At 33.7% G+C, this 27,385-nt stretch overlaps 3 protein-coding genes and 1 long non-coding RNA gene across 7 annotated transcripts; 2 read left to right on the top strand and 2 right to left on the bottom strand.

Moving 5' to 3' along the window:
- Positions 1–5,544: 5,544 nt before the first annotated feature.
- LOC141687078 (uncharacterized) lies at positions 5,545–11,099 on the top strand. Its single transcript, XM_074492231.1, has 7 exons — positions 5,545–6,022; positions 6,320–6,503; positions 6,597–6,847; positions 8,719–8,833; positions 9,313–9,405; positions 9,790–9,933; positions 10,657–11,099. The coding sequence occupies exons 1-7, from the start codon at positions 5,622–5,624 to the stop codon at positions 10,768–10,770; spliced, it is 1,302 nt and encodes a 433-aa protein (XP_074348332.1). The 5' UTR covers positions 5,545–5,621; the 3' UTR covers positions 10,771–11,099.
- A 1,228-nt stretch (positions 11,100–12,327) lies between these two features.
- On the bottom strand, positions 12,328–18,533 carry LOC141683699 (uncharacterized). 4 transcript variants are annotated; one of them, XM_074488451.1, is made up of 5 exons: positions 18,316–18,533; positions 15,487–15,726; positions 14,329–14,407; positions 12,739–12,829; positions 12,328–12,645 (listed from the first exon to the last, which is right to left on the bottom strand). In XM_074488451.1, the coding sequence occupies exons 1-5, from the start codon at positions 18,364–18,366 to the stop codon at positions 12,582–12,584; spliced, it is 525 nt and encodes a 174-aa protein (XP_074344552.1). In that variant the 5' UTR covers positions 18,367–18,533; the 3' UTR covers positions 12,328–12,581. The 4 variants fall into 4 exon arrangements, with proteins under 4 accessions (XP_074344552.1, XP_074344554.1, XP_074344555.1 ...); XM_074488453.1 differs by having other exon boundaries at positions 14,362–14,407; XM_074488454.1 differs by having other exon boundaries at positions 12,739–12,817; positions 14,362–14,407; positions 18,316–18,529.
- LOC141683700 (uncharacterized) lies at positions 15,754–18,044 on the top strand. Its single transcript, XR_012560411.1, has 3 exons — positions 15,754–16,512; positions 17,308–17,478; positions 17,852–18,044. It is a non-coding gene; the product is annotated as an uncharacterized LOC141683700 (long non-coding RNA).
- A 1,957-nt stretch (positions 18,534–20,490) lies between the features above and the next one.
- LOC141683698 (uncharacterized) lies at positions 20,491–26,709 on the bottom strand. Its single transcript, XM_074488450.1, has 12 exons — positions 26,329–26,709; positions 26,115–26,243; positions 25,159–25,251; positions 24,962–25,041; positions 24,104–24,217; positions 23,139–23,212; positions 22,661–22,737; positions 22,013–22,096; positions 21,817–21,909; positions 21,600–21,707; positions 21,435–21,509; positions 20,491–21,121 (listed from the first exon to the last, which is right to left on the bottom strand). The coding sequence occupies exons 1-12, from the start codon at positions 26,614–26,616 to the stop codon at positions 20,666–20,668; spliced, it is 1,671 nt and encodes a 556-aa protein (XP_074344551.1). The 5' UTR covers positions 26,617–26,709; the 3' UTR covers positions 20,491–20,665.
- Between the last annotated feature and the right edge of the window lie 676 nt (positions 26,710–27,385).

Genomic DNA, 27,385 nt, shown 5'->3' with positions numbered 1-27,385 from the left:
ATCTTAAGTTCAAAAAAATGGGAAAAACTAGAAGACAAAATTTTTTTTTCTACCATTTCTTTTAAAAAATATGAAGAAGTTATAGGAAAATACTTTTTTATTTATTTATTTACATAGACTTAGTTATTAATTTATGTCTACTTAATATTGACATAGACCTAGTGCTAATTTCTTTCATACTTATATTTCTTAATTCACAACAGGATCTTTGTTTATTTGGCTTGAAAGTTTATGGGATCAAATTTACTAACAATTCCTCATGATTTCTTATGGGGACCTCTCATGGAACGCTTAGTGTGCCTACTTGTAATATGGATATAACGCAGATACATATTTTTGTTTACGTTATAAACATTTAATATTTTTCTATGCAATAATAATTTAAGATCATGGTCTTGGTAGAGTAGATGAGTGTATTTTCACTCAGATTTGTTCTGTATTCGTATTTGTTCTCTATAAAATGAATTTATTACGTGATAGTTAATGAATTTAAACTTTTAAAATCAAAAAATTGGAGAGCATCCCGTAGTTTCATCGGCCAAGAGCAAATGTTGGGTGTGCAATGTGCATAATGACGAGATTGAGGAAATCTCAAAACGATATTGTACTATAAATTACTATTTCATTGTATTAATGGTATTTCATATTATATTTTAAAATATACATAATAGATCATTGATTAATAAAATATATTAATTAAATATATAATTACTCAAACAACACTTTTAGGTGCTTTTAAATGAAATTTATTTCAAAAATTATGGTCTCTTCAATCTTAGAAATCTTAATACTGCCTAGCTTTTGAGAACTCGTTGTCTTGATCTCTTACTATATCTGATACCATTTGTTAGGAAACAAAGATCTCAAAATTAGGCAAAGAAGGGATTAATGACTAGTTTCAAAAAAATTCTTGATTTTTGAAAACTTAAAATCCAGAACCCAAAATATCAAATGTAAATAATTTAAACAAGTAAGAACATAATTGATTTGTTAGACAAGCTTATTTTATATTAATAAAGTAAAATATAACTACAACTTCAAGAAAATAATGGTGCTTTCTTGGATTTTGCTCAAGAATAGACTCTTGAGATTGCTTGTAGAGAAAAGAAAATACAACTCATTTTTTACTCTATTTCTCACACATCTACAGATGGGTTGTGCACTTTATTTATAATACAATATACTACAAAATGTACACACCCACTTACAGCAAGTCGTATCTGCAAGGAGACACGTTGCAGCTTTTTGAGGACCACCTTGATTCTGTTAGATGTTTCATGATCTTTAGTTGTGTGTTTTCTTTTCTTTCTCTCCGGGTTGAGCTGTAGGTTTGACACATGTCTATGTACCATCTCTATGTATAATGTGTTGTAGTGATTTATTTTTTCATTTCTGGAAATTATACCTTCATTTGTGTTGTTGTGAAATAGGCTAAGTGAAGATCTCGTAAACTCTATTTATCCTTGATTTCATGATATATTTTATTTTAGACTTCACGATATAGTATAATTTTGGACTTCATGAGATTATATAACATCATTCTTGACTTCACGATCTAGTACAAAACTGAACTTCACGATATAACTTTAAACTGGATTTCACTATATGGATTTGAGGGACTTCACTACATAGTTTTTCAGGACTTCATGATATTTGACTTAGAGACATTTCTGCAACTTATTTTCTTCAAAAGCCTTCTTTCTTCAATTTGCTTATTGAACAATCTACATTGAACTTCTACCAAATTGGATTATTCTATTACTAATTTTTATAAAGACTGTTGCATAGAAATCTCTCAGCTCATTATAAGCAATTGAGCTATCTAGAATAGAATATAAGATAAGTGCATTGAAACCTATAATAATCTAAATGGTAGAATCCATTCGGTCATGTAAAGTGACATTTCACTTGAGTAGGCTTGTTATGATGGAATAGATATGTCATGTACCAAACAAAAGCCGTCGGAGTATGATGGTGATGATGAATTGGGGGCTGATATTGCAAGAGTTCTTGGTGATGAAATATATAGCCCTCACTTTGAACCCCTTACAATGTGCCTACATACCTCTTTATGAAGGGGATCAAGTCATACATAGTTCTTTGAAAAAATAAGAACCAGTATGGGCTTGTCTCTTATATCGGTGCTTGGTAGGGGTCCTCAAACTGACTTTCTACTATAACTTAAACTTTTATTCGCTTTAAGAGTGCCATGCCATGCGGACTAGTCACGAAATCCAAACGCTCAGTTACGACTTCAGGACTTCACGGATGAGACATCTCCCCGACCGAGGATAACCTACCACTACCAGCTATCTCCTAAGTTCGAAATTGCAGGTTTATAACCATGACTTACCGCAAATCCTAAGGAACATCCTCGCCCCTCGATGAGGATATCCACCAGAACGAAGGATGAATGATCCCAAGTATAGAAGTGCAAAGTGTAAGATAACCCCAAAAGTATCCGAACGAGAAAAACTCGTTGAATGCGAAAGTGAGGCTCACAAAACACACACTAAGTTTTAACAACCATTCCCCTATAAAGAAAACTAGAAAGACTACAAAATGGTGCCTTTGAATATTATCCAGGATAATAGGCTCCTAGAAGCCCTCTCCAAATCCTCAGGGGCACGCCCCAAGGGGTTAGAGCCTTTGTGAAGACTTTTGGATGTCACCTGTTTGATTATTTGAGTTCAACTCTCCTTCTATTACACCATAGGAACATCCCTCTTCACAAATTTACTCATATTATTCATTTCGCGTCGCAAAAGGCTGCCCTTTGCGATCAAAAGGCTCGGGGCGTGCCTTAAGGATCCGGAGACATGTTCTCTGGATCCCGAGTCACTTATTGTTTTCGAAAGACTGCATTTGTTATTTTCAGGTTGTGAAACATCTTCTTATGTGGACTTCTCGTCAATGTTCATCTTTCGTCGTAAACGGCCACCCTCGCGGCTAGCACCGCTCAGAGCGCGCCCGGAGCTCTGTAGCATGTTCTCCGGAGTTTGGTTTACTTCTTCCTCGTTGATTATAAATTTTCTAGTTTTTCAAAAATAAAGTGGAATTTTTTTTCACTTCACCGAATCATCATAAGTAGAATTTAATCTTATTTTCGTAAACAAAGTTTTCATCCAACCTTCTGCACACAAAATTTCTTCTAATCTTCTGCAAATGAAGTTTCTTTCAATTCTTCCGCAAATGAAGTTTCTTCCTTGCGGCCCAACCCACTCAGTTGGCCCTACCCCCCCCCCCCCCAATGAATACATCCCGGGGTATGAATTTCAAGAAAATATTATTTTTTTCATTATATATATACCCCCTTCTTCTTCCTTGTAAACTAAATCTTCTCAATCCCAAAGACCCATCTTTAGAACACAAAAACCCATCTCCACCAAGAATTTTAAGAAGATTCCACTTGGTCATTGGCTTGCTGAATCTCCATCTTTGCTCCATCCCATTTATTCGTCTTGCTTTAAGGTACATATTCATTCCTCTCTTTTCAATATCCATAATGTATATTGGTAGTTCTAAGGATTTAAATCTTCTTAAACTTCATATATGTTTCCATGAACGCGGGTACATATATATATATATATATATATATATATATATGTATATGTGTATGTATAAGTTGTAGATTTTGTAGACCTTTTGAATTAATCCCTAAATGTGTTTTCATAATAGCTTGAATTTGAAAATTAGCGCAAAAAATACACATCTTCGCACATGAGGGCACGTTTGAGGCAAGTCATAGGACTATCGGCACGACCCCTCTTTTTTTGCGCTTAGGACATGCCCAGAGACCCCCGGAGCTCTTGGGTCGCGGCTCCCACATCACGGGGCGCGCCTGGAGCCCCGTCGCTCCTGGTTCATGGCCCTCGCTTCGTTGTGGTGGCCTTAGTCTTCGAAAATGTATATATTTTTTACGACACGTCATAACTCCTTATTGTCTTTTTTTATCTTGGTTGAATGACGATCCTTCTTCACTTTTTCACCCATTTGTAGAGTTCAACCTTTGGTTGAGACTCTCTACATATCTGCTTCATTCACCATCTTCTCCATCATTTTCGTTACTTCATCTTTTCGAGTATTTGCTAGAGTAATTTCATCGAAAATGGATCACAATGTCATTTGATCGTGGATTATCCAATTTTGAAGTTCTTTCGAAGTGCCAAGAAATCAATAAGTAAGATGAGGTTACAAGTGGAGGACATTTTCAAAGTCATGGATCTCCACCGGAGAAGTGGTATAAAGATGATATTTCAGACTTTAGAGTAAATTCTAAGGGAAAAGGTAATATCGTTACATCTAATAGGGAGAGCAAGACTCCCTCTCACGAGACTTCTCCACGAATGCTTAGAGATGAGACAAAAATTATTTCCACTGAGAACTGAGTTCATCGTCACTTTTACAGAATCTCCAAAACCTTACGTTCATCCAATGATCAAAGAATGTGAATTGGTTTTGGATTGGTCGGAAGTGTAAAAGGAGAAACTTTCTATTAAGCGGATGAATGATCTACGAAAGGAAAACGGTAGGATGGCTACCGTCGGTATTGACTTGCGGGCATCAGACGATAGATTCGTCATGCTATATAGTATTACCTAATGGAGGGTATATGGGCACGTCCTTTTTCCTTCATGAGATGTCATCATTTTAACTATGTCTAAAACTTTAAAAAAAATTGAATGGTTGTTTCTTTGAGTTTTATCGAGTTAGGCTTTGGCGAACCTCTTCTCCCTTTCTTCATATCTATCTTGAATTGATTTGACTTGGTAGTTCCTTCAATTATCTCCTAGTAGTTGGAAGTTGGTCCTAGCTTTGTTTGTGTTGTCTGACAAGAAAAATTTTTGTGCTCCGGCCGCGAGAGATCTTTGCTACTTCTTAAGTCTTCGTAAAGAAATTAATATTTCTACTTGGTTGCTCGTCCGAAGCACAAGTTAACAGATTCTCGGATAGACGAGTGAACAATGACAAGAAAAGAAAGACTTTTTGTTATTACCACTACTATTATTATCATTATTGTTATTATATACTACACACATTACTCGTAAAAAGGAGTCCGCAAAATAGTTAATTATCACGTGTGCCACTTATTTCACTATAATGTATCAAGCGGGTGGAATAAGTTGGAGATTGAAAATTTCTCCCATATTTTGGTGGAATAAGTTTAATTTGATATATAATACAAGTTCAATTAATTATTTTTTACCGAGCTTGTCCAATTCTGGATGAAGGACAAGTTTAGTATATTTTTATATAAAATTAACAAAAATGACCAATTTATGAAAAGTTGGTCAACTTTAATCGATAAGATATCCCACTATCAGCGGGGTATTCACTTTATACGAGATTATCAACTCTCAATGCAGTATCTCATATATGAAATATTCAATTATCGGTGGAGTATTTTATACAAATTGAAATACCCAAATCACAGTGAAATATTCAATACTAAAATTGATCATTTTTTTAGAATAATTAATTTTATTAAATATTTTAAAAAATCGGTAATTTTTGTCATTTTTTTTCAATCTCCCGGTTCAAAAAGAGGAACTGGGTATCGAAAGGGCGCTCCAACGACCAGCAAACCAGAGCTACAATTACACAAAAAATCCCATAAATAAATGGCGCCTCACGATATTCGCCGTCCGTTTAAACGTCCGGCAATCTCCGACCAACAAAAGCGCCGTGATCTTTCACTTCTCCGTCAAAATCAGAACCGTCGTGACGCTCAGCACCAAGCCCGATGTTTAGCTTCCACTGTCCTTTCTTTACCCAATCAAAACTCCGAACCCGTACCCGAAGACTTAGAGCTTTTACCCGAACTCGAAATCAATGAAGGAGGCGCTCAATTTAGTGAAGCGGAGGCTCAATTGAGTGAAACACAACATCCGTCGAGCTCTAGGGATTTGGATATTCGTCATGCTTCGAAGCTTCGAGGGCCGGAGGTTCGTAAGTGGTTTGCTAAACAATTGATGCTTCCGGAGTGGATGATCGATGTTCCTGATCGATTAAATGTCGACTGGTTTGTTTCTGTTTGTTTGTTTGATTAGCGTTGTAACACATTGGCAGTGTATGGAGAGAGAGAGAGAGAGCCAATTTTGTATCATGAAAGTTTGTGAACTTGACAAAACTATATGTACATGCATATTTATAGTTTGAATGCTATATAACCCATTTAGTAAGCCAAAGCGCTATATTATTATTGCAGGAAAGTTTGTAAAACCGACAGAGTGATATGTATAGGCTTCTGTTATATAGTGGCAATTTGAATGTTTATGTTTTTGAGAAATTTGAATGGTGATTAATTGTAAAATTGCAGGTATGTGTTTGCAAGGCCTTCTGGAAAACGATGTTTTGTTGTTTCTTTGAATGGGACTACTATTAGTAGACTGAGAAATGGTTCGTTATTGCATCGGTTTCCTTCTGCTTTACCTAATGGATCTCGGAAAAAAGGTGGTGGATCTGGACAATCATATACTATACTCGACTGCATATTCCACGAGGTACAACTTGTAGTTACAGTTTCTGATAAACCAGTACAATAGTGAAGTTTGGAACTTTATTTTTGGTTGTTTATTGTTATTTGTTAATTGCAGTTGGATCAAACTTATTACGTTATCGACATGGTTTGTTGGGCTGGTGTCTCGTTTTATGAATGCACTGCTGAGTTCAGATTCTTCTGGTTGAACAACAAGATTCTTGAGACAGGGGCATGCGAAGCTCCATCACAGTATCATAGATACAGATTCAGTCTGCTTACCATCTACAATTGTGATTATGAAGGTCTAAATACAGCTTATACAGGATCAGTTCCGTATGTGAAGGATGGACTAGCTTTTTATAACAAGTATGTTCCCTGTGTTCCAAACTTATATTATTACCTTTGATGCCTGATTGGCTTGCAGTACACCGGTGCAAGTGTGTTCTTTTGTTCTTTCTTCTCAAAGTAAATGCAGTATTAGAATGTGATGACCTTGCTTTAAGATTGAAAACCGTGATAAGTTGCTCTTCTTGAAAATGGTTCTATATAGAAAAGACTATGTGGTATCAATGCATTAAGTTTGGTTATTGTATTATATGTAGGCATCCTAGTGAAGCTTCTTTACTTTTTAGTTGTGTGGCATTTTCAAAATGAAACTTGTTTGTAAATCAGATAGTAGTTTAACTGCGTTTGCAGAAGCTATTGCTTGGTAACTCTTTGTTCACGACTTTTATTGGGAGATGTACTGGTATTAGAAGTCCTGATACCATTCACTAATTAGAAATATTGTCAAGAAGAGAATGTGTACAGCTCTGTACTTGCTGATTATCCTACTCCCTTTCTATGTGTGAAATATCAATTCACAATATGTGATGCAGGACAAATTTGTAGAAACAACGATGTATTAAATTAAACGATAATAAGCAATTAATTACACAATTCCCATGAATAAAATCAATATTATTCTCAAGAAAAGTGTATAATCAAAGTTAAGTAATATGTGGGGGATTACATTGCTTATATAGGAATTGAACTAATAAAATAACCTAATAGACTAAGGCCTAAGCCTCATATACAATTGGGCTTTATTAAATAAACTACCTAATTAATATAATCCTAGCCTTACATTTAATACATATAGATTAATATGTTATTTATCTTTAAACTAGATAGATATAAACTAATTAATAACATATATATTAATTATTTATTCTCGTTCCTCGTCATTCTATCATTCTCAAGAAAAGTGTTTAATCAAAGCTAAGTAAAATGTGAGGGATTACAACGCTTATATAGGAATAGAACTAATAAAATAAGCTAATGAAGGCCCATAAACAATTGGGCTTTATTAAAAATAAATTAATATAATCTTAGCCCCACATTTAAAACATATAGATATATATGATATTTATCTTTACACTAAATAGATATAAACTACTCCCTCCGTCCCACTGGATTGTTTACGTTACTTTTCGGCACGCTTTTCAATGCTCGTTTAAAGTTTCATAATTTTTTTTAAATTTTTTTTTTTTTTGAATACAAGTTTTATGTTTAAACTTTAATTCAAAAAAAAATTTGAAAAAACATTATGAAACTATACTTTTTAGAAGCCTAGAAATGCGTGCCGAATAGTAACGTAAACATCCCAGTGGGACGGAGGGAGTAATTAGTAATAGATATATTAATTATTTATTTTCGTTTTTCATCAATATGTTAATGTGCGAGATGCAATCAAATGAACTTCTGCTACAACAAAGGTCATAACTGTACTATGAAGTTAATATTCTTTTCCTCTGGAATCATGTGTAGTTTTTTTTTTACTAAATTGCATGTGTAGTTGTTTAATAGTCTTAATCTTAAATTGTAGAGTTACTATTATTGAATAGGAGAATTAGTAGTTCATTAAATTTGAGTGTAGTAAATAGAAATTTGTATTAGCTGCTATGAATTTAGCGTTCTTAATATCTGATTCAACTTTGTCATCTTAAAGACATTTCTTTTTAATTTGGTCTAAACAAATAAAGAGCATAAACTCAAAGAGCAGTCATTTTAGTGGTTTTCGAAAGATCTGCCTAATATTGAGCAATTTTAGATTTTTTTTTGGTTTTATATATGTAAAATGGATTACCTAACAACTTCATTTGTAACAACCTCCCATGTGCAGGCTCGAACTTGTTGCTATGCTTCTCAATCAAATAATCTTCTATTCTGACAAATCTTATATTTCTTTATATTAGAAATGCACACTATCAAATTGGAAATACACCATTGGCGCTAGTTTGGAAAGATGAGAATTGCAGTCAATATGTCATTGATACAGACGGCAAAGGGCAAATACCACATCAGCAACAGGTACTTACACTGCATTCTCTCTATATACTTTTGTACTAAATAATTCAAGTTCAACTTTAAGCATCTCATCCATAGTTTGTACAATAATTACTGATACATTTATGGCCTGTACTATAGAAGCACCATCTGTTAAGCATCTCAGCTTCAAACAGTATCCTGCAACAATTTAAAGCTTAAATAACAACTAAAGATGGTATAGACTTAAGCAAATATACGAAACCCTAACTAGGAGTTTCATATGTCGTCAAATTCGTAGCTAGAAGACATATGACCGATTGTGTTCTTGATACTATTGAATAGATATCTTTTGTTGTTGGTTATTCCCCGATGAATTGGCATATTCAGGCCAAGTCACTGTGCAACTTCTATGCTTATTTTCCATTAAGATTATAAATAAAATTAATCTGTCATATATTGTGTTGTTGAGCAGCAGACAAATTTTTTTGACCGGCTTTTTTTTGTTTGTTTTGGATAATTAGATTGCTTTGGAACTTCAAGGTGATGGAAAACTGACTACATCTGATGATCCTCCTGTTGTGTTTGGTTGTCTGAATAAGGAATTCATTGAAAAGGTTTGACCCCAAAAAGCTTAGCACTTGTTATTCTTCTGACATGACGTAAAAGAGTAGGTGAACATAAAAGAGTAGGTGAATGTAGAAAGCGTTGTTTTAGTTAATAAATGACAAACTAATATGTCAATTTTCTGGCTTATGGAAGTTGAGCATATAATATATTAGGTTATAAAGGCTGAGGATGTGATGCTAGTACCATGGAATATTCGAGATCTTTCATAATTGTCAAACATGAACTACTTATAATTCAAAGCATGTCTTCAATTATAGTTTCAAATCCTGTGCAGTTATAAGCTAGTTGGCGGATATATTCATATGCCATTCAGCTTATAAGCTTCGAGGGTTTATTATACATTTTTAACTTTTTTGCCTCTATATTTTCAGTCAGAATTGCATCCTGGAAACCTTTTAAGATTTGCTGTTAGTGAAGGAGGATTAAATTTTTTGGATGGAAAACTTGAGAAGGCTGACCTGCAATACCTTGGGAAAGTAAATCGTGCACGTGCTTTTGCAGATACTTACTCCAAGGTAAGTAAACTTCACTTCGTGCTCTACTTAGAGTTTTTTATACTTAATTTAACTGTAGACGGACTAGAACGACTAAATTTTCTGAAAGCTATTGTTTGGCTGTGGCTGATTTTGTAACTAATAAATCCGCATTCTATTTTTGTTAAGATAGTTTTGGTATCATGTGAACTAAGTCATACAACAGAAGTCACCACTTTGTTATGCTTCCATTGGTAAATGTCCTTCGAATCTGGATTCTGCAGTTTGTTTAGATAAAAGCAGTGGCTTGCATAGGTTCAAAGGTTCCCTTTAGTAGATTAGCATCATTAATTAATTATAGATCTACAGATGCAAACTGTTCAAAGGATACTTGAATGCCATTTTTTTACCAAGTTGCTTATTCCTCTACGAAGTCCGATCGATCATAATGTTATTACTCTTGGAGGTCTGGTTTAGTAAAGGCTTGTTGAAGTGAAACCTTGTGATGGTCAAATTGTCGTGTATCTTGTTTTTGTTCTTTTTTCTCTTGCGGCTCTCTTCCCCTTTATAGGATGTTGAAGCCTTATCAGAAGAAAAGTAACTGTTCTGTATTTAATTAAACTCGTGATATATATACATATACACACACACACACACTCTCTCTACCCTAATCCATTTAAGATGTAGTTTTGTGATTGATTTGTTTAAATTTCTTCAATTCTAAAAATCTCTAATTTGACAGTATTATTGGTTGGCTACTTTTAGGTAGTATTCCAGCACATGGTTCGGCATTCTCCTTTAAGAATAGAGCACCTGTTTGAATCTGTCAGTTCATCGTATGACCAAGATGAGGTTCATGATGTGGAAATGGTTGTTTGATGGTGGCTGTTAGAGTGTTAGTAGAGGTTTTATCTTTTGTCTCCCTTCTGTTTTACCGCTATAGGGACAATATAGGTCCGGCCAATGGTTTACATCCATGTGCTAATAGTAAGGGGATAAGAGTTGTATCGAAATGATTGAAATTGACTTCTTGCAATATACACGATTCACAAATGACCCTTCTCCATCGTGTTTGGGTTGTGCTGTAGAAATTATTAATTTTGTGCAAATTCTGTGTAATTTTATATTAAAGATTGTAAATGTACATTGAATTATTAAACTTCCAGCTATTAGCAGTTCTATTTATTGGAAGAAGTCATATTGCTCAAGTTTGGTTTAAATTAACTTTTATATTGCGATAATGACTGCGTATATTTTAGAACTACAATAGCTTGTAAATCGGATTTCAAGATTCTTATTATGTAATCAACACTTTTAAATTTCTTCCCAGGGCTTTGACGAAAATTAAGAAAATGAAACATTGTGACCGTAATTGTTAGTATTTTTATCAGTTCCTATTTTTCATAACTTGTAATTTTATACATTGCTCGTTTAATTATCTTTAAAAAATGTCCTTTTCACTTAAAGTTTGATAAGTAACACATAAATTATAAGGTAAATTTTACTTCTAATTTCAATTTTTTTTTGTAGATTTTACTTGATAAATTGATTGCATACATTGAAGTAAACAAAGTCTTCTTTTTCAACCAAAAAATAAATTAAAAATTTAGGGGTTTTGTTTTTGAAATGTGAATGAAAATTTGGAGGGCAATCAAGAAAATTAATTAATGTTGAAAACTTGAACCTCGTCACCCAAGTTGAAGATAGTTAAAATGAAAATGGCGGTTTTGAAACGAAGAAATGCACCTCGACTAATCTTGGGCTAGCACAATATCCCCGCAACATTACCCCTAATTAATATGAGCGTTCACTTGATCGAATTTAAGAACTTGACGTGGTGGTAAGCTCCTAAAATTCCGGTCTCAACCGGTTGAGTTACGGGGGCCGGGGTGGGTTAACGATCAAGTACTAGTGGTTTGTGCAAAAAGCAGATATGAATGGCCAGGGGGTGGGGATGAGAAGAAAATATGGCGGTGCTGTGGTGCTGGAAGAAATGAGGCTTAGGAAGAGTAACGATATTACAATATCTATGAAAAAGGAGTTTATTGAAAGGAGCAGTCTGATGGATTTGATGGGAAGAACACTAATATCAAAATGCGGAAGGGGATTCTGCTGATAAGTTGAGTTGGATGAGAAAAACTGAGATAACTTGCAACTCATACAGACCCTCATTTTAAGCTGACAGTCGAACACCAAAATAAGTTCATACAAGCTTTAGCACATTGTAACCCTGGAGTTTTCTTGCTCTCTGAACATAAAGCTGAAAGAAGACTTTTTCTAAAGATAAATAGACGTTTTCTAAAGAATTACTTTAGTCATTTGTTGTTTTACCATCAAAAAACAGATACATTTGAATTATACTTGGGTCACAATCCAAATTGTTAAGAATAGTACACTACAGATTGCTCAATATGACATCAGCCAACAGAACAAACATGATATCTAACAAATGACATAGTAAGTATAAACTTCTCCAATACTATAAAGGCTTGGATAATCCAAGTTGGATTTACATTAGAATGTCTAATTTACATATACCTACATAAATACGAAATAAATGGAGAGCCTGTAAAAGCTCAGGTGATAAGAGACTACAAGTATGCCACACTGGGATCAAGCTCAGGTGCCAAGAGACTACAAGTAACCATAGCAGCATTGTCAGCACCACACATCTACCTGAATTTGCAGATTCACTTGTTTAAAAGCTGTGGCTTAGGGAAAAGGGTGGAGAGCTGTTTCTCCAAATCAACCAAACTGGAAAATCCGTGAAGTAATTCGTGAGCAAACTATGTAACGAGATGTATAATTGTGTTAATGTGATAGAAAGTAATATTCATATTGACATACATCTCGTATTTGTGTAAAGCTTCACTGCGTTTTGCCACGTACAGATCACTGTCAGTAGGTATATTATTCATCGTATTGCCTGCGGATTTTACTAATAAGAAAATGAGAAAGCAAGACAGCCAACCAAGGCTAAAAATTATTTGAATTTCCCCTACACATACGAAATGAAAAGCATGATGCAATTTGAAAACTAGCAATAGATTTGAAATTGCATCTTAACAACTTTTAGACAACAATTTCCACCCCCATGAATTCCAACTTCTAGGAGAGACCTTATGATTACTCATGTTCCCAAATTTGATTTGAGAAAGAGTGACAACATCCACATGATAAAAAAATACTGTCCACAAACAAATTTCACTAGTAAACAATAAACATGGAATTTGACCAAATAAGCACATTACTAGTGTGCTTCAAACATATCAAGGGCAAAAGAAAACCGAATAATGACTATTGAGAAAATTCCAGCCTCAACTATCTTCCGGTCACTAAACAATTGGTTCAACCAGCCAATAAGACCACAGTAAACTTCTTAATAATGTGCCTCTTCTATATCAAGTTAGGAAGCAAGGACACAGGTGCGGGAGTGCGAGTGCGTAGTGCGGGGATATGGGAATTCGACAAATATAATAATATGGGTATACGGGTGAGGGGGGACACGGGAATAATAAACAAAAAATTCATATGTATTTTCCTATTAAACATAATAAAACCTACTAACAAAACCAAAAATTGCATGAAAAATGAATCAAATGCAACATTTATTAATCTAAAACACAAAAATACAAGTAAAATCTTCTAATTTGTGCAAAACTGAATACGATAATCAATAATTTTGTAGTAACTTACAGACATGTATACTTAATTTTTTGAATGTAGTTTACTAAAATAGATTTTGTCTTTGAAGATAAAATTTCAGATTAGTATGGTGGAAGAATCCGTGTGTCCGATGCGGGGATACGTGTGTCGAGTATCAGACACGAGGACTCGGCATGCGACCCAAGTGTGTATGGTGGAAGAATCCGTGTGTCCGATGCGGGGATACGTGTGTCGAGTATCAGACACGAGGACTCGGCATGCGACCCAAGTATCCCTGCTTCTTATTTATTAACATAAAAGTGTTTTGTTTGGTTAGGCTAGTTAAGGTTTAAGGGGAGACCTCAACAAAATCAGGCTGTATATGTATGTGGTGGCATAAATCTAGCAGTTTTTCCCGTTAAACATTAAATTATTTACGTATTTCCAGAAGCAACACGAATAATCAGAATACAAATATATTCTACTTAAGAACTAATCAGAAACCATCATGTATAATGTCTGCATGGAAATTACTATGTAAAGATACTTACTATATGCATGCGGATACTAGTAACAATTATTAAAGTATGTATGTAACATAAATTTATCGTCTAGTTATGCACTGAATCGAACATTGATACACAGAAGTCAAACTGACGGTTACAGTATGGTAGGCTGACACGAATAACCTCAAGGCCAACAAATAAAAGAACCCACAAAGCTGGCAACTAAGCTGGATGATATACATGGCTTGATGGTATAAGCAAATTAATAATATTATAAGCAACATACATGGAAGGGGAAGTGCCAGTTTTCTTTCTTCACCTTTTGAAACTATGTCTGTGTTTGCTTTATCAGTAAGAGGCAATCCCTGTCCAAAGTAGAACCTAGATCAGTTCCATAAAAGAAATAGCAATTAACATCAACAAAAATATTATCTAAGAGAAGTAAAACCGCTGAATTGAATACTAATACATGTTAAATAATTTATAGCTGAATCAGAGACTAGATACTTTCTTTTAGTTTTAAAGGTTTGGGAATGGAAACAAAATAATGTTAAAGACTTGCAACTAACAGAAAGGGTCCCAGATATGTAGGTAAATACTGACTGTTATTACACTAAATTAATCGCTTGGTGCTTGCTAAGAACAATGATAAAGAATCTGCTGCATTAGTGGCACATGTTAATACTAAATAATCCAAGTGCGAGCCATTTCCTATTTTCCATACTAGTACGCACAGGACCCAAAATATGCTTTCAGAAGAATTTTACACATATGTCTATATTATGGAGTGATATTGATCAGTATATGCAAATTGGAATTCCTTGCTGTAAAATGGACACATAACATCTTTTACAATGTATGCCAGTTGTAGATGCAATTTGCAATCGAAAGAATCTAGCTTGGATCCCATTTTCTGTACACTAACTCTTCAAGAATCTAATTCTACAAATTGAACAACAAACCTGCTTAAGTTTTAACAATTACCGCAGAATATCAGAGTGTTTAGAGTGCACTGTCAAATTACAGATGTCGGTCAGCTACAAACTTTACCAACTTCGGAGATTCACCAAATATACACTAGAACTTACAAGAACTCTGAGCCTGAAATTTTGTTTACGATACACAAACCGGATTCACTAATATATGAATACAATTGACCAAAAACACAAATTCTATTAACTGGTTGTCTGGTTCATAGTTGTCACCTAAGATCATTTGTAACTGAACATGACCATATTACATATTTTAAATACTAATATTACCTTGCTAATCATAAGCCTATCGGGCTATCACTATTAAGTATTAAGTACAGACTATACAAGCCACATGCAAACAATCTACTCTAATATTTATTGAACCAATGGTACAAAATGCATAATAACCAAGACAATAAATGTATTTATGAATTTGGAGCATAAGATGGAATAATAAAGATCGACATTACCTTCTTCTTCTCCTTCCTCTTCAGCATTTTAAGATGACACTGTTTAATGTAGTGCATCAAGTGACCACGGGAGTGTCTTGATTGTAAATCATCTCTGACATCTGGGTTTGCAGATAGCCAGTCCAATATATCTTTCGTATTCACTACCTCCTCTGCATCTTTTATAGATTCTAACCAAGTATAAACTGGTAACCATTGACCAGTGCGCTGAAATCTATGGTCATAGTTAACATCGTTTTCCTGTCGCAAGATAAGCGATACCATTAATGAGCACAATTAAAATTAGCATAGAAAAATGATTAACTAAGAATAATATGTCAGGACACAACCGAAACATGGATATTGATATAGGACAAATATAGGGATTGTCAATAGCTTGAAGTTTTATTATTTTTTTCATTTGGATCTTAAACTAGTTTTCCAATATTATTTTATGTGAATTTTTAAATTTCTAGTAAGCTTCCGTACCATGAACCGCAACGTACATATACATATACAATTGGCTATTAGCGGAATTTTGAGAAATCTATTGGCAGCTGGAAAGAACCAAAATACTTTACTAATGCTACAACCATTGCACGAAATATATACAACGAAGAAATAGCAAATATTTGACACAAGGTTTTTAATTTGATAGGCTTAGAAGTTTATTTGTTTTTATTTATTTTGACAAAGGTTTTGCTAAACTTAAAACTAAAAGGGAAATTCTTACGGTACCCTCGTACTTTTGGCTTTTCTAGATGGTACACCAAATAGTTTTGACTTCCATTTGGTACCCTCATATTATTATACAATTCCGAGATGTACTCCTCCCGTTAAACTCTGTTAATCAGACGTTTAATTACCCATGATTAACTTTAAAATAAAAATAAATAAATAATAAAAATAAAAAACATAACGCTTATACAGTGTCAAGTCCGGTTAGGTTCAGTTTCAACAATATGGAGAATTGGGGATTAGTTAAGTGCGATTAGGGTTCTTCTTCATCCGCTTCCATAAAATAATCAATCTTTTATTTCAATTGAGGTATGTATCCTTCATCTTTAATTTCACTTTTCTTATATGTGTGTATCAATAGACTCATGTATATGTTCACTGTTCACATATGTTTGAGAGGTTATACCCTTCATCTTGTACTGCTATTTCGTATATAAATGAATTGATATATATATGTTTATATGTATCTTATTGTTAAATTTTAAGGTTTTGATTTTGATTTCGTATATATATTGCACTATTATTACAACATGGGTGATCATAAGATTTTACATTTTGAATGGAGGGGTATAACTATAGATATTAAGGTTGAAATTGATAAATGCACATTACTGGATTTGGTTATGGATTACGAAGATGAAGCTAAAAACAGGGGTATTAAGTTGAACTACAGTTATCCAACTTTTCAATATGTTTATCAGATGAGCCACAAGAAACTAGAAACAGATGCCGAACTGATGATAATGTTTGAGAGGTTAAAAGAAAAAAATCCTATTAAGATATTAGTTGGGACAACTATGAAACCTAGTACCCTATATAAGCTGATTTTGAATTTGAGAAGACAAAATGATGCCCAAAAAATTGTTCGGGTTGATGATATTGTAGAACATGATAATGACCATCTTTCTCTATCCGGATGTAATGATGATTTGCCTTCTCTGGATGATTATGAGGATACCTCAGTGAAGCCTGCCAAGAGTAAAACTAAACCCAAGCCCAAAACTTTACCTAAACCCAAACCCAAAATTAAACCTAAAATCAATGCTAGCTTACCCCACCTCCTATCTCACCTAATATGATTTCTGCCTTTTTCTTGCATTTTAGGGATTAGGAGGGTTTGCATGGTAAGAATGGCAACAAGGTATCAAGTTGCAAGTACTTGGAATGATGATGATCTTTGTCCTAAGATATTCAAAATGTTGAAGGCCATAAGTAAGGAAACTATCAGTTGTAAAGCATACATGTCAAAACCCGGGGAATATGAAATTCACGAGGGTAAATCTCAATTCCCTCTCTCTCTTAATAGCAAAATATGTTCTTGTGGTGCTTGGCAGTTGTCTGGAATTCCATCTCATATTTAAGAACGAATCAGAACATATTTGGTATGTTTTTAAATGTTTAATTTGTAGACTTTTTTGGTCATTACAGTCGAATCTTTTAAATTTATAAGGTTATCTTGTTATATGTTTATGGGTCTTTTGAATGATTATAGATGGATGTTTTGAATGGTTATTGGATGGACCTTTTGGTTGATTTCTATTTTTTTTAAACTTGTTATCATATTGTTGTTGTTCTATCAGTTTAGGCTTGAACTGTTATTAATTGTGTTTTATACTGTTTATGAGGTAATTAAACGTTTGATTAACAGGGCTTAACGGGAGGAGTACATCTCAGAATTGTATAATAATATGAGGGTAACAAATAGAAGTCAAAACTATTTGGTGTACCATCTAAAAAGGCCAAAAGTACGAGGGTACCGTTGAGAATTTCCCAAACTAAAAATTTTTCCTTTTACATGTCAGTGTATCATGTATGTATGTTGCAGACTAAATTATAAGACAAAATGAGGTATGTAATGTAATGCATTATAAATTTATGGATTAGAAGACATTTGTAAGCCAAATTAAACTATGATAATGATAAAACTAAAATCAGTAAAAAGAATGAAGTATATAATAATTAAAAGTTAAAGTAACAAAAATTGCAAAGGTAATTCACTATTTTTCATCTTAATCGTCATAGAACACACTCATATTTGTGTATATAACTACATATTTAAAAGTAGTGTAGAATTTCTTGGTAGAATTAAAAAACAAATGTTGTCTTATTTACCTGAGGGGGTTGGGTACTGGTAGAGTGAAAGTTAAGAAAACGTTGAGGCATGGAGTTGATGATGGGGTGAGGTAAATGGGGCTTGTTGGATTGAATGTCTTCTGGGCTTATTGATTGTCCCCCATTGCTTCCCAGTCCTTGTACATATTTTTATTTCTTTATTTCTTTTCCTTTTCTCTTCTTGCTTTTCTACGCTTCTTCACTTGATTCTTTCTACTTTTCACAATTTATTTTATTTTATTATTTACTATAAAACAAAACCCAAACTAAGCACAACATTATACTCTCTTTTTTCCAATGTGACCAAAAACTCCAGCGGTGATGTCGGACTCGGAGACTCGGAGTTTCCGAACAAAAATAAAAAAAATTCGACGTAATCCTATTCTCGGGGTAAATTCAGAGTATTTATATTATCTTAAATGGCTTCAAAGCTACTAAGTTCAGTTTTGATTCATTTTATTGAAGTTTTTAAAATGTGATAGATGCATTCAGAACAAAAATAATCATCAAAACTCCTTTTTTCTAATTATTAGATATGTTGTTGAATAGGAAATTCAAAAAAAAAATCAATAAATAAATGTACCATAATTAATAATGAAGATTAAGATTTGATTTGGATTGAAATTCTTGGTCGTGCTTGTGCATGAAATTGAAACTTGAACAAGGAACGTATAAAATTACGTTATAAATATTAGATTTAGGGTTCGGTCTGTCAACTAGTTAGATACTTAAATATTAAATTATATACCATTTATTATAAATATATTATATTATATTATATATATTATAAGTTTATATATAATATATATTATATTATATATATTATTAAACAGATCAGACCATGGATATCCGGATCGGATCAACTTAAATCCATATCCAATTCATTTATTATTCGGATCTCCCTTATTATATCGGGTTACGAATTGGATAATTTTCAGGTCAATCTATATCCAATAAAAAGGACCCGAATCGGATCGGATTTCCGTTCCCCACCTATCCACGGGAGATGAAACTCTGCATCACCTGATGTGGTGCTCCGAGACGATATATTTAGAGTCAAAATTTTGAAATGGATGCCCAGGACCCCGAAAATAATTTTGAAAAGAGCAATGTACACCATCGCCTGTTTAATCACACTCTGATAATAATCAAGTTCTGATAATATTGTTTAAAGAGGCTCTGTCATGGGTAAAACAGTATGGTTTCCGCCGCTGTGTTTTTGAGACGGATTCTAAATTGTTGGCAGATGCGGTTAATGGTGATACAGGACGATCCTACTTTCATTCTATTGTTGGTGACTGTGTTGCGTTGTTTAAGCACTTTGAGAATGTGCTAGTACGTTTTGTACCTAGGTCTGCGAATGGAGTCGCTCATTTGTTAGCTAGAGTGTCTCGTTCTATGTCAGACTCTCAAGAGTGGGAAGATGTTGCTCCCAATCTCTTATTTGATGTACTTTCCTTTGATTTGAATTAATGCAAGTACGTTTATCTCAAAAAAAAAAAAAAAAAAGTTCAATATTGTCTGTTTGACAAAAAAAATTAAAAATTAATCACATATCATTTATTATAACTTGCATTACTCTAAATATTTTGCTTTTGTCTATTTGACAACTTTTTTGTCAAAATGATGAAAAAATTTAAAAATTAATCACATAGTTATTTATTATAAATTACATTACTCTAAATATTTTGTTGATAAATGGGTGTCCATGTTTCGTAGAAAGTTATTGGTAAATTATGGTAATTCCAAATAGACTCAATAATACTTTTCCCACATGTCAGTCACAATATTTTATTGAAAAGTAAAATTTATTTCAAATTTAATAATATCATTCAATATAAGAACATAAATAAAGAAATGGTTCCTAAAAAAATGTAATTTAGATCGATACCCACAACCCCAGTTATCTTAGAAATTGGATACAATTTAACAGTGAAGTATTTGTTTGGTTAATTAATATTGAATGCAATTAACACCTAATGCTAATAGTTTAAATTACAATATGTCGCTGTACAGTGGTAACAATTACACTTCCAATCCTATTCATTTCTGCAGGTTTTATATACAAGCAAATCTTATTTTCGTTTAGTCTCGATGAGAAGATTACTGGACTGTTTAGTAATGCATAACTAATATACTGTATTATGCATCTTTTTGGTCTTGCACGACTGTCGGTTGAATTTAAGGTCGAGTCTCCGACTTGTACAAAATAATATCAAAACCTTGTGGTTCGTAGTATATAAAGTTTCTAATCACAAAACAAGCAATTCTACTTATAAAGAAAAATTGGCGTCCCAACACACCATATTCTAGTTGCACCATATCTTAACCACTAGGCACTAGCTACCTTCTACCTAGTTTTCTTGGCTTTCGCCAGCTTTTTCTTTTTCTTCTTCACAGCTTTCGGTACTTTAGTTTTTCTAGCCTCTCTCTTCTCTTCTTTAACTTTTTTCTTGTTCTCTTTTCTAGCTGCTTTCAGATCCTCGGGTCTCTTTGCCTCACTTTCAGACATTGACCCTTCTCCATCGGAGTCGACTACACTATCTTCACTTTCATCAGTTTCATCCTCTGAATCAATTTCCTGGGAGATCATATGACCATCTCGATCAGTAGGTGTCTCCAAGATGATGTCACCAGGCTGCTGTTGATGGTCCTCTCTACGAAGAGAGGTTTGAGCAGTGGCAAGTGCCTCTTTGAGCCCTGTGATTGTCTGGTACAACATATCTCCGGTGTCCTGGCCACTAGTTATTCTATTGACATCCTCTTCGGCATGCATCACATCATCTAGCGTTTTAGGAATATATGACTACAGAAAAAGTTATATACATATAATATCAAGTCAGACATAGGAAGATCATGCAGAACTGGACCGGTTGTAAAGATTTATGCTCAAAAATTAATTAATGAGACAACAATTCTCCAAACATGTTTTAGGAAAATAATGAAAAGTAACAGGCCAGATTCAGCTTAATGCATTCCGAGTAATTAACCTTATGACAATAACCAAGCACTTTCTTGAGTCGGTAGCTTACGGGAGCAGCAGGAACATACAATTAACAAATACATATATCATCATGGAATAAAGCAATATAAAAAGATAATGTGGCTGCTTATATCACCTGTGCAAACACAGAGTCTGCAATTTGATCCTCTGCACAAATTTTATCTCCTCTTGCCAATACTTTTTGTTGTGCCTAAAAACAAGACAAAATCACTTTCAAAAAACATGAAAATATGCATGACGGAAGGACTTGGAAGGAGCACACTACATAAATGTGTCATACTTTTTCCAAATAACTGTCCACAGACTCGTCGGTGATGGATGGATCAACTATGAAATCAAACAGTTCACGAATCATCATTACAGCAACACCATGTTTTCTAAAGAAGTCCTGAAACTCACAACTTCCTTGAATAAGCTCACTATTATTCACTAGAAAAAGTTCTATTGCTAACCTTCATCTATTCTTTTTGTAAAACTGTAATTATGTAGAAACTCACTGAAACATGAATGCAGTCCTCCCGGAGGAAATCAAGGGCATGGGGATGGTCAAGATCAACCGATTGTGACACGTCAATAATATACAAGTGACCCTGGTATGAGTAAGATTTTTTAAAACAATAATCCTCACAAGAAAAAGATAATAACTGGATTATATCATTTACGTTATTAAGTAAATCAGTGCAAGAGCTTCACCTCATAAAAAAGAATGTTGTATTCACTGAGATCTCCATGCACCAGTTTGCACTTCTGATATAATGTGCGCATTGCCATTATAATCTGGGACAGATGGAAAGGATTATGGAAATATTACAAATTTTAAGAAAATCCAGAACATGCCCCCACGGACCATATATCACAACCCAAGTAGCACAGGTATATTCATGCATTCAATGAACAAAATTTTGATATTATAACATTATAATTTCGTCAGGTTTGAAAGCCATTCCCTATCTTAGCTTGAGCCTTACACAATTCCTTCTCAGAATCATCTAATTTTCCAGTTCAAGATAAAATCTGCAGTTGTATACTAGAATGCTCCTACTATTAAATGGTACGATGGTACAACTAGATTTTTCTGCTACAGTGATATTCTCAATAAAACCACTACCAGACAATTGAGCGAGGCAGATGAGCCACATGAACAACTCACATATCCATCTACAGGGTATAAAGCTGTCTTTGAATATCATTTTATTTTCAGTCGTAATAATTGACTACGCTCAACATTCCCTATTACAGATACAAGTAAATTTCCAAGTAAAACAAAATTCCTAATCTAAACAATTTTACAGATAGAAGCAATTGTCCATGCATTCAAAATTCAAATTTGTTAAAACACACCTCCATATATGCTTCACGTAGTTTGTCAAGAGATAAGGAAGCATCCTTGAGTCGAGGTGCAGCCCAGCCAGATTTACCTGCAGAAAAAACTTGCATGAGTCTTTGGCCGGTGGAGACATTAAGCTTTAAACATTTTGAAGAAATCGACACAGATGGTATGGATTTACTACTTTAGTACTTTACTGTCGAAAACTATGGGGCAAACAAGAAAATAATATAGCAAAAACAAGATTGTCTCATAAAATCTTCAAATCACCAAGATTTCATACAGACAACTTAGGGATCAAACAAAAAACCAAGACAACTATAACTATCATATCTGACGTTCTCCGCTGATTTAGTTTTTCCAAAGCAGTGATTTTAAATAGTTAGAAAATAGAAGAATCTACAAGGGGTAAAAAAAATAAAAATGATCCATAATTTAGTTATTGGTTGTTAACTTGTTTGTATATATCCAGAATAAACTAAGTAGAACTACCTATAAACTCCATAACAAGAACATGAAGCCTCAAAAGATGCGGGGTTGGGCACCTAATTCCGGCCGCCTTTAGCCTGTAAAGATACACAAGAAAGATCAAACCATTTTCGAGTATTATATTTTCAAATACTATATATATATATATATACTCTCTCAAAAATATTATAAAAAAAGAAAAAGAAAAAATTGCAAATAGATGCTTCACAAAACATAATGGGGTGCACTTGCTGCAGGATATGATACTCTGTCTCTGATTGCTCATCTTGCACTATACACTCGTTATTTTTAATGGAACCACTTACTATGTTTCTTACTCCCCAAGTCCCTATAGCCAACATATAAAAATTAAAGGCCGACAATAATTTTGGGCTTCTCATCATATTGCATTACTTAGCTCATTACATATTTGAACTTTGAGAACCACCGCAAGTCCATGAATTATAAAAATCTCTAATACATGGGTATCTTTATTACTAGTAATTGGAAGATTGAGTTTCGACTATAAAATCTCAACATAATTTTTATTACTATAATGGTAACAACTTAATATCATGCGGAGGACTCGAGGAGGTTTGAAAGACTTTAAATCGAAAAGAAATAATTAGACAGATAATATCAGAAGAGTTGCCACCGAAAATTAATGTTAGCAAACAACAGACTGCATGACTTATAATTCCAAATTTACAAGCCACTCAATCACAACAGCATTCCTCTTTCTCTCGATCAAGTGTCCAGCTCTACAAGTAATAAGAGCCTAAACTTAAAATTTCATGACAAAAATATAATACCACATAAAGCTTATTACAGCAACTAAATCTACAGAGTCCTTTCAAAATAATCTCTATGAATTAGCAAAAAACCTACTGGAATGCTCTTAATGTGATCATCGCCAAAAACATTGTAGCAATTACAGACAAATCAGACAAGCATTTACAGTTAAGTACATAGTTATTGTATTCATGTACCTCATAAGATTCCTCATTTCTTTTTCAGCCCATGTCTTGACCATTTTTCTAGGATTATGCTTGCAGTATCCGTATCTGAAACGGTAGTCACCTTTTACATATCTATCTCTGTCCCTGAAAATATTAAGAACATCAAAATTAGTAACACTGATTTCTGACACCAACAAGGAGAATCTAATTGTTCATCTCAGATGCTAGCTTGAACAGCAAGGGAAAAAGAAAATATAGATGGCCTGTAGAGTGCTGTCGCTGAAAGACACTACCCACGGCTGCTAAGTTTTATTGGATCCATATATATTTTAGCTTAAATCATAATCAAACTGGGAAGCACTTTAAAGTTATGTGGAAAATCATTGAAGGAATGAACATAGTATATTAATCTACTGTCCAACTGTTTTTCTAACATCTACTACCCTTCAAGATAATGAACATTAAAGGAGATTCATCACACCCTAAGTTCTTAACAAAAGAATCTTGTACTTGCAACTTCTAGACCAAAAGAAAATTACAGGAGTGGTCATCCAGTTACCAATCATCTATTTACCGCGTTTTAGTTCAAAAATTTAGATGGACATAATCCTTGGAGATAACCTCATGATCTCTGGTTCCTATCGGTGTGCCTGTTCCCCATGTTACAGATAAAAAAGAAACCGACTTATCTATGAAGAGGACCCTATTTTTATGAAACGAGAAAAGAAACCAAGACTACCGTATGTGTCATCATTTTACTTGTATGAAATAGTAAAATAATGCTTCAAGTATTTAGCAATAATGGGAAGATTATTAACATTATAGGCTGGATTCTTCAACAACGGAGAATCAAATCACAACTAAAGGAAAGATGTTTGTCGAGCTTACTTAAACACAAGTACAGAAGTTTTGTATACTTTGATTGCCAATTCCTGACCATCAGATTTTGTAGCATGATAAACATTTGCCTGTACAGAGACAACAATACAAAGGCACATGGTTAAGGATAAGTGGATACCAATTCCATCAAGGAGAATCGCCAATAAAATTTGAGAAAAAGTTCAAATGCAGTAGAACACACATACTTCTTTACCGGTTGAAATACAACCATTGATATCGTGAAAGACACCGCGATTCAACATTTTAAACAAAACCATGCGAGTTCTAGGGTCAATTGCCTGGCAAGAAAATAAGATATGGTTTCATGAGTTTCGTCAAATATAAACATTATAAAAAAAACCACGTAATTTCACATAGTGTAGTGACGTAAAACTAGAGGTGGCCTATAAAAGCCACAATCACAATGAACTTGAACTGTCTTTCTTTTGAGCAGATTCAGCTACTTCTAGACTTGCACTCGGCCCATTTTACTAACAACCTAATTAAAAGTTGAACTTAGCTAATTGATCTAGGTAGTCAAAAAATAACTAAAGGTCATGACACTATCTACAATCTAATGGCATCACTTCCGCCAGAACCCAAGTATATTTGCACTCGGGAAGTTGGATTAATTATCAGCTTCTAAAAAATAAGTCATTAAAACACAAAGGCATGACCCTGCAAAAAATTTATTCTTGCATCTAGATTTGTTAGAAGAAGTTTAACAGTTATTCATTACAACCTTGATATATACATGAAAAATCACTACAAGTAAAAAACCTTTCTTTTCTAAACAAAAGCAGACCTGCGCCAGTCATTTATGCACTTGAAGGTATTTGAAGAAAGCAAATAATTAATAAAATCAACGATTTTAACAAGAACCTTGTAGGTTTTATTTTGTGCGACTGTGTGTATATATCATTTTCACTTACTGATAAAAAAGGGTTTCTGGTACTATAGCGCGAATATCATCTCATTGAGTCATTTCTCATAAAAAGTACACCTTAACATAACTAACCTAATAAGCAAATTGTTGTATAATTAATAAACGAAACTACCTCCAATACTTTAAATATTACCAAGTTCACTACAAATATAAAGACCACAGATACACAATTAGAAGCATAACAAAACAAGATCAATCCAACAAGAAAACACACACCTGCTCCACAGTTGCACGATCAGCTTTCTCCGTAGTTTTAGTCTTTCCAATAGCCATATCTCTCACACTTCCACGAATAGCAGTAGTAACAGAATTCGACATCCCTACATCAAACCTCCCCTCCCATTCCTACACGACCAATAAAATTAATTATATACAAACACTATCAACACATTACAAAAATGTAAAACAAAATATATTTTATAATTTATACCTCTAAAGGCGAGGCTCTAATGTGATTGGTGAATTTCTGGTTTCGATTCGAAAGAGGCTGAAGCGAAGAGGCATTCTGACGAGAATGAAGGCCACCGTGAGCATTAGGACGCCTCGATTGAGGTGTAAAAGCTCCATCAATAGCATCTTCATCATCTTTTGAATCCAAATAATCCAACGCATCTCCAATTTCAGAATCTGATGACCATGAATCATCCACCTCTTCGTCTCCTTCGATTTCTGGCTCGATTTCTGCAAGTTCAACCGGTTTTTCAACGTCTATTGACATCTTTAATTCACTGCGCTGTGGTTCTAGTTTGTTAGGGTTTTACAAATTGGGAGAGAAAGGCTGGTAGTGTAGTTGTATTTAGGGTTTTTGGATGATGCGTTATTATTGTTTTTATTTATTATATGAAAAAAATGAAGATAATATAGAAACTTTTTTTGTCAAAACAAAATTATATTGAATTTTTTTAATATTTGATCGATTTTAATAAGTATATTTAATATTAATGTAGAAATTTAATACATGATTTATAAATTTAATTATATGTACTCTAGTTGAATTTATAAATCAAAACTAAAAAATCCTTTTACTACAAACATCCATCCGTAAATATAAATTATACGTAATTTAACAGGAGTGACTTATCTCACGCCTTTTTTACCGTTCCCTTTTTCTTAACCCGATTTCACTAAATTTCTGCAGTGGAGGGGACAACTGTCTGCTCCAAATATTACTAAATAATTTAAATCATCGTAATTTATCTTACCTTTTTTTACAAAAATTATACTCGCATATCTTATAAACCTTCAGAAGCGATTGCACGATAAAAAAATTCAGGAGCATTTACACGTCATTCCCGAGATTTTGACATAAAATAAGCTACTCTAGCTAAAGCGTGAGTCGCTCCGTTCACAAAGCTATGATACAATTTTTAACAATTGTATGAAAATACGATATTCCATCCCCTCGTTTACATGCTCGAGCAAGGACCTGTGAATCAATTTCAAACATACATTTATGAAAATTCTGATTTTTAAGTCACGTTAGAGCC

The sequence above is a fragment of the Apium graveolens genome, chromosome 9 (assembly GCF_009905375.1).
Source record: "Apium graveolens cultivar Ventura chromosome 9, ASM990537v1, whole genome shotgun sequence".
Lineage (NCBI taxonomy): Eukaryota > Viridiplantae > Streptophyta > Magnoliopsida > Apiales > Apiaceae > Apium > Apium graveolens.
Note: the sequence above shows the minus strand (reverse complement) of the source record. Positions and strands in the feature narration are given on the sequence as shown.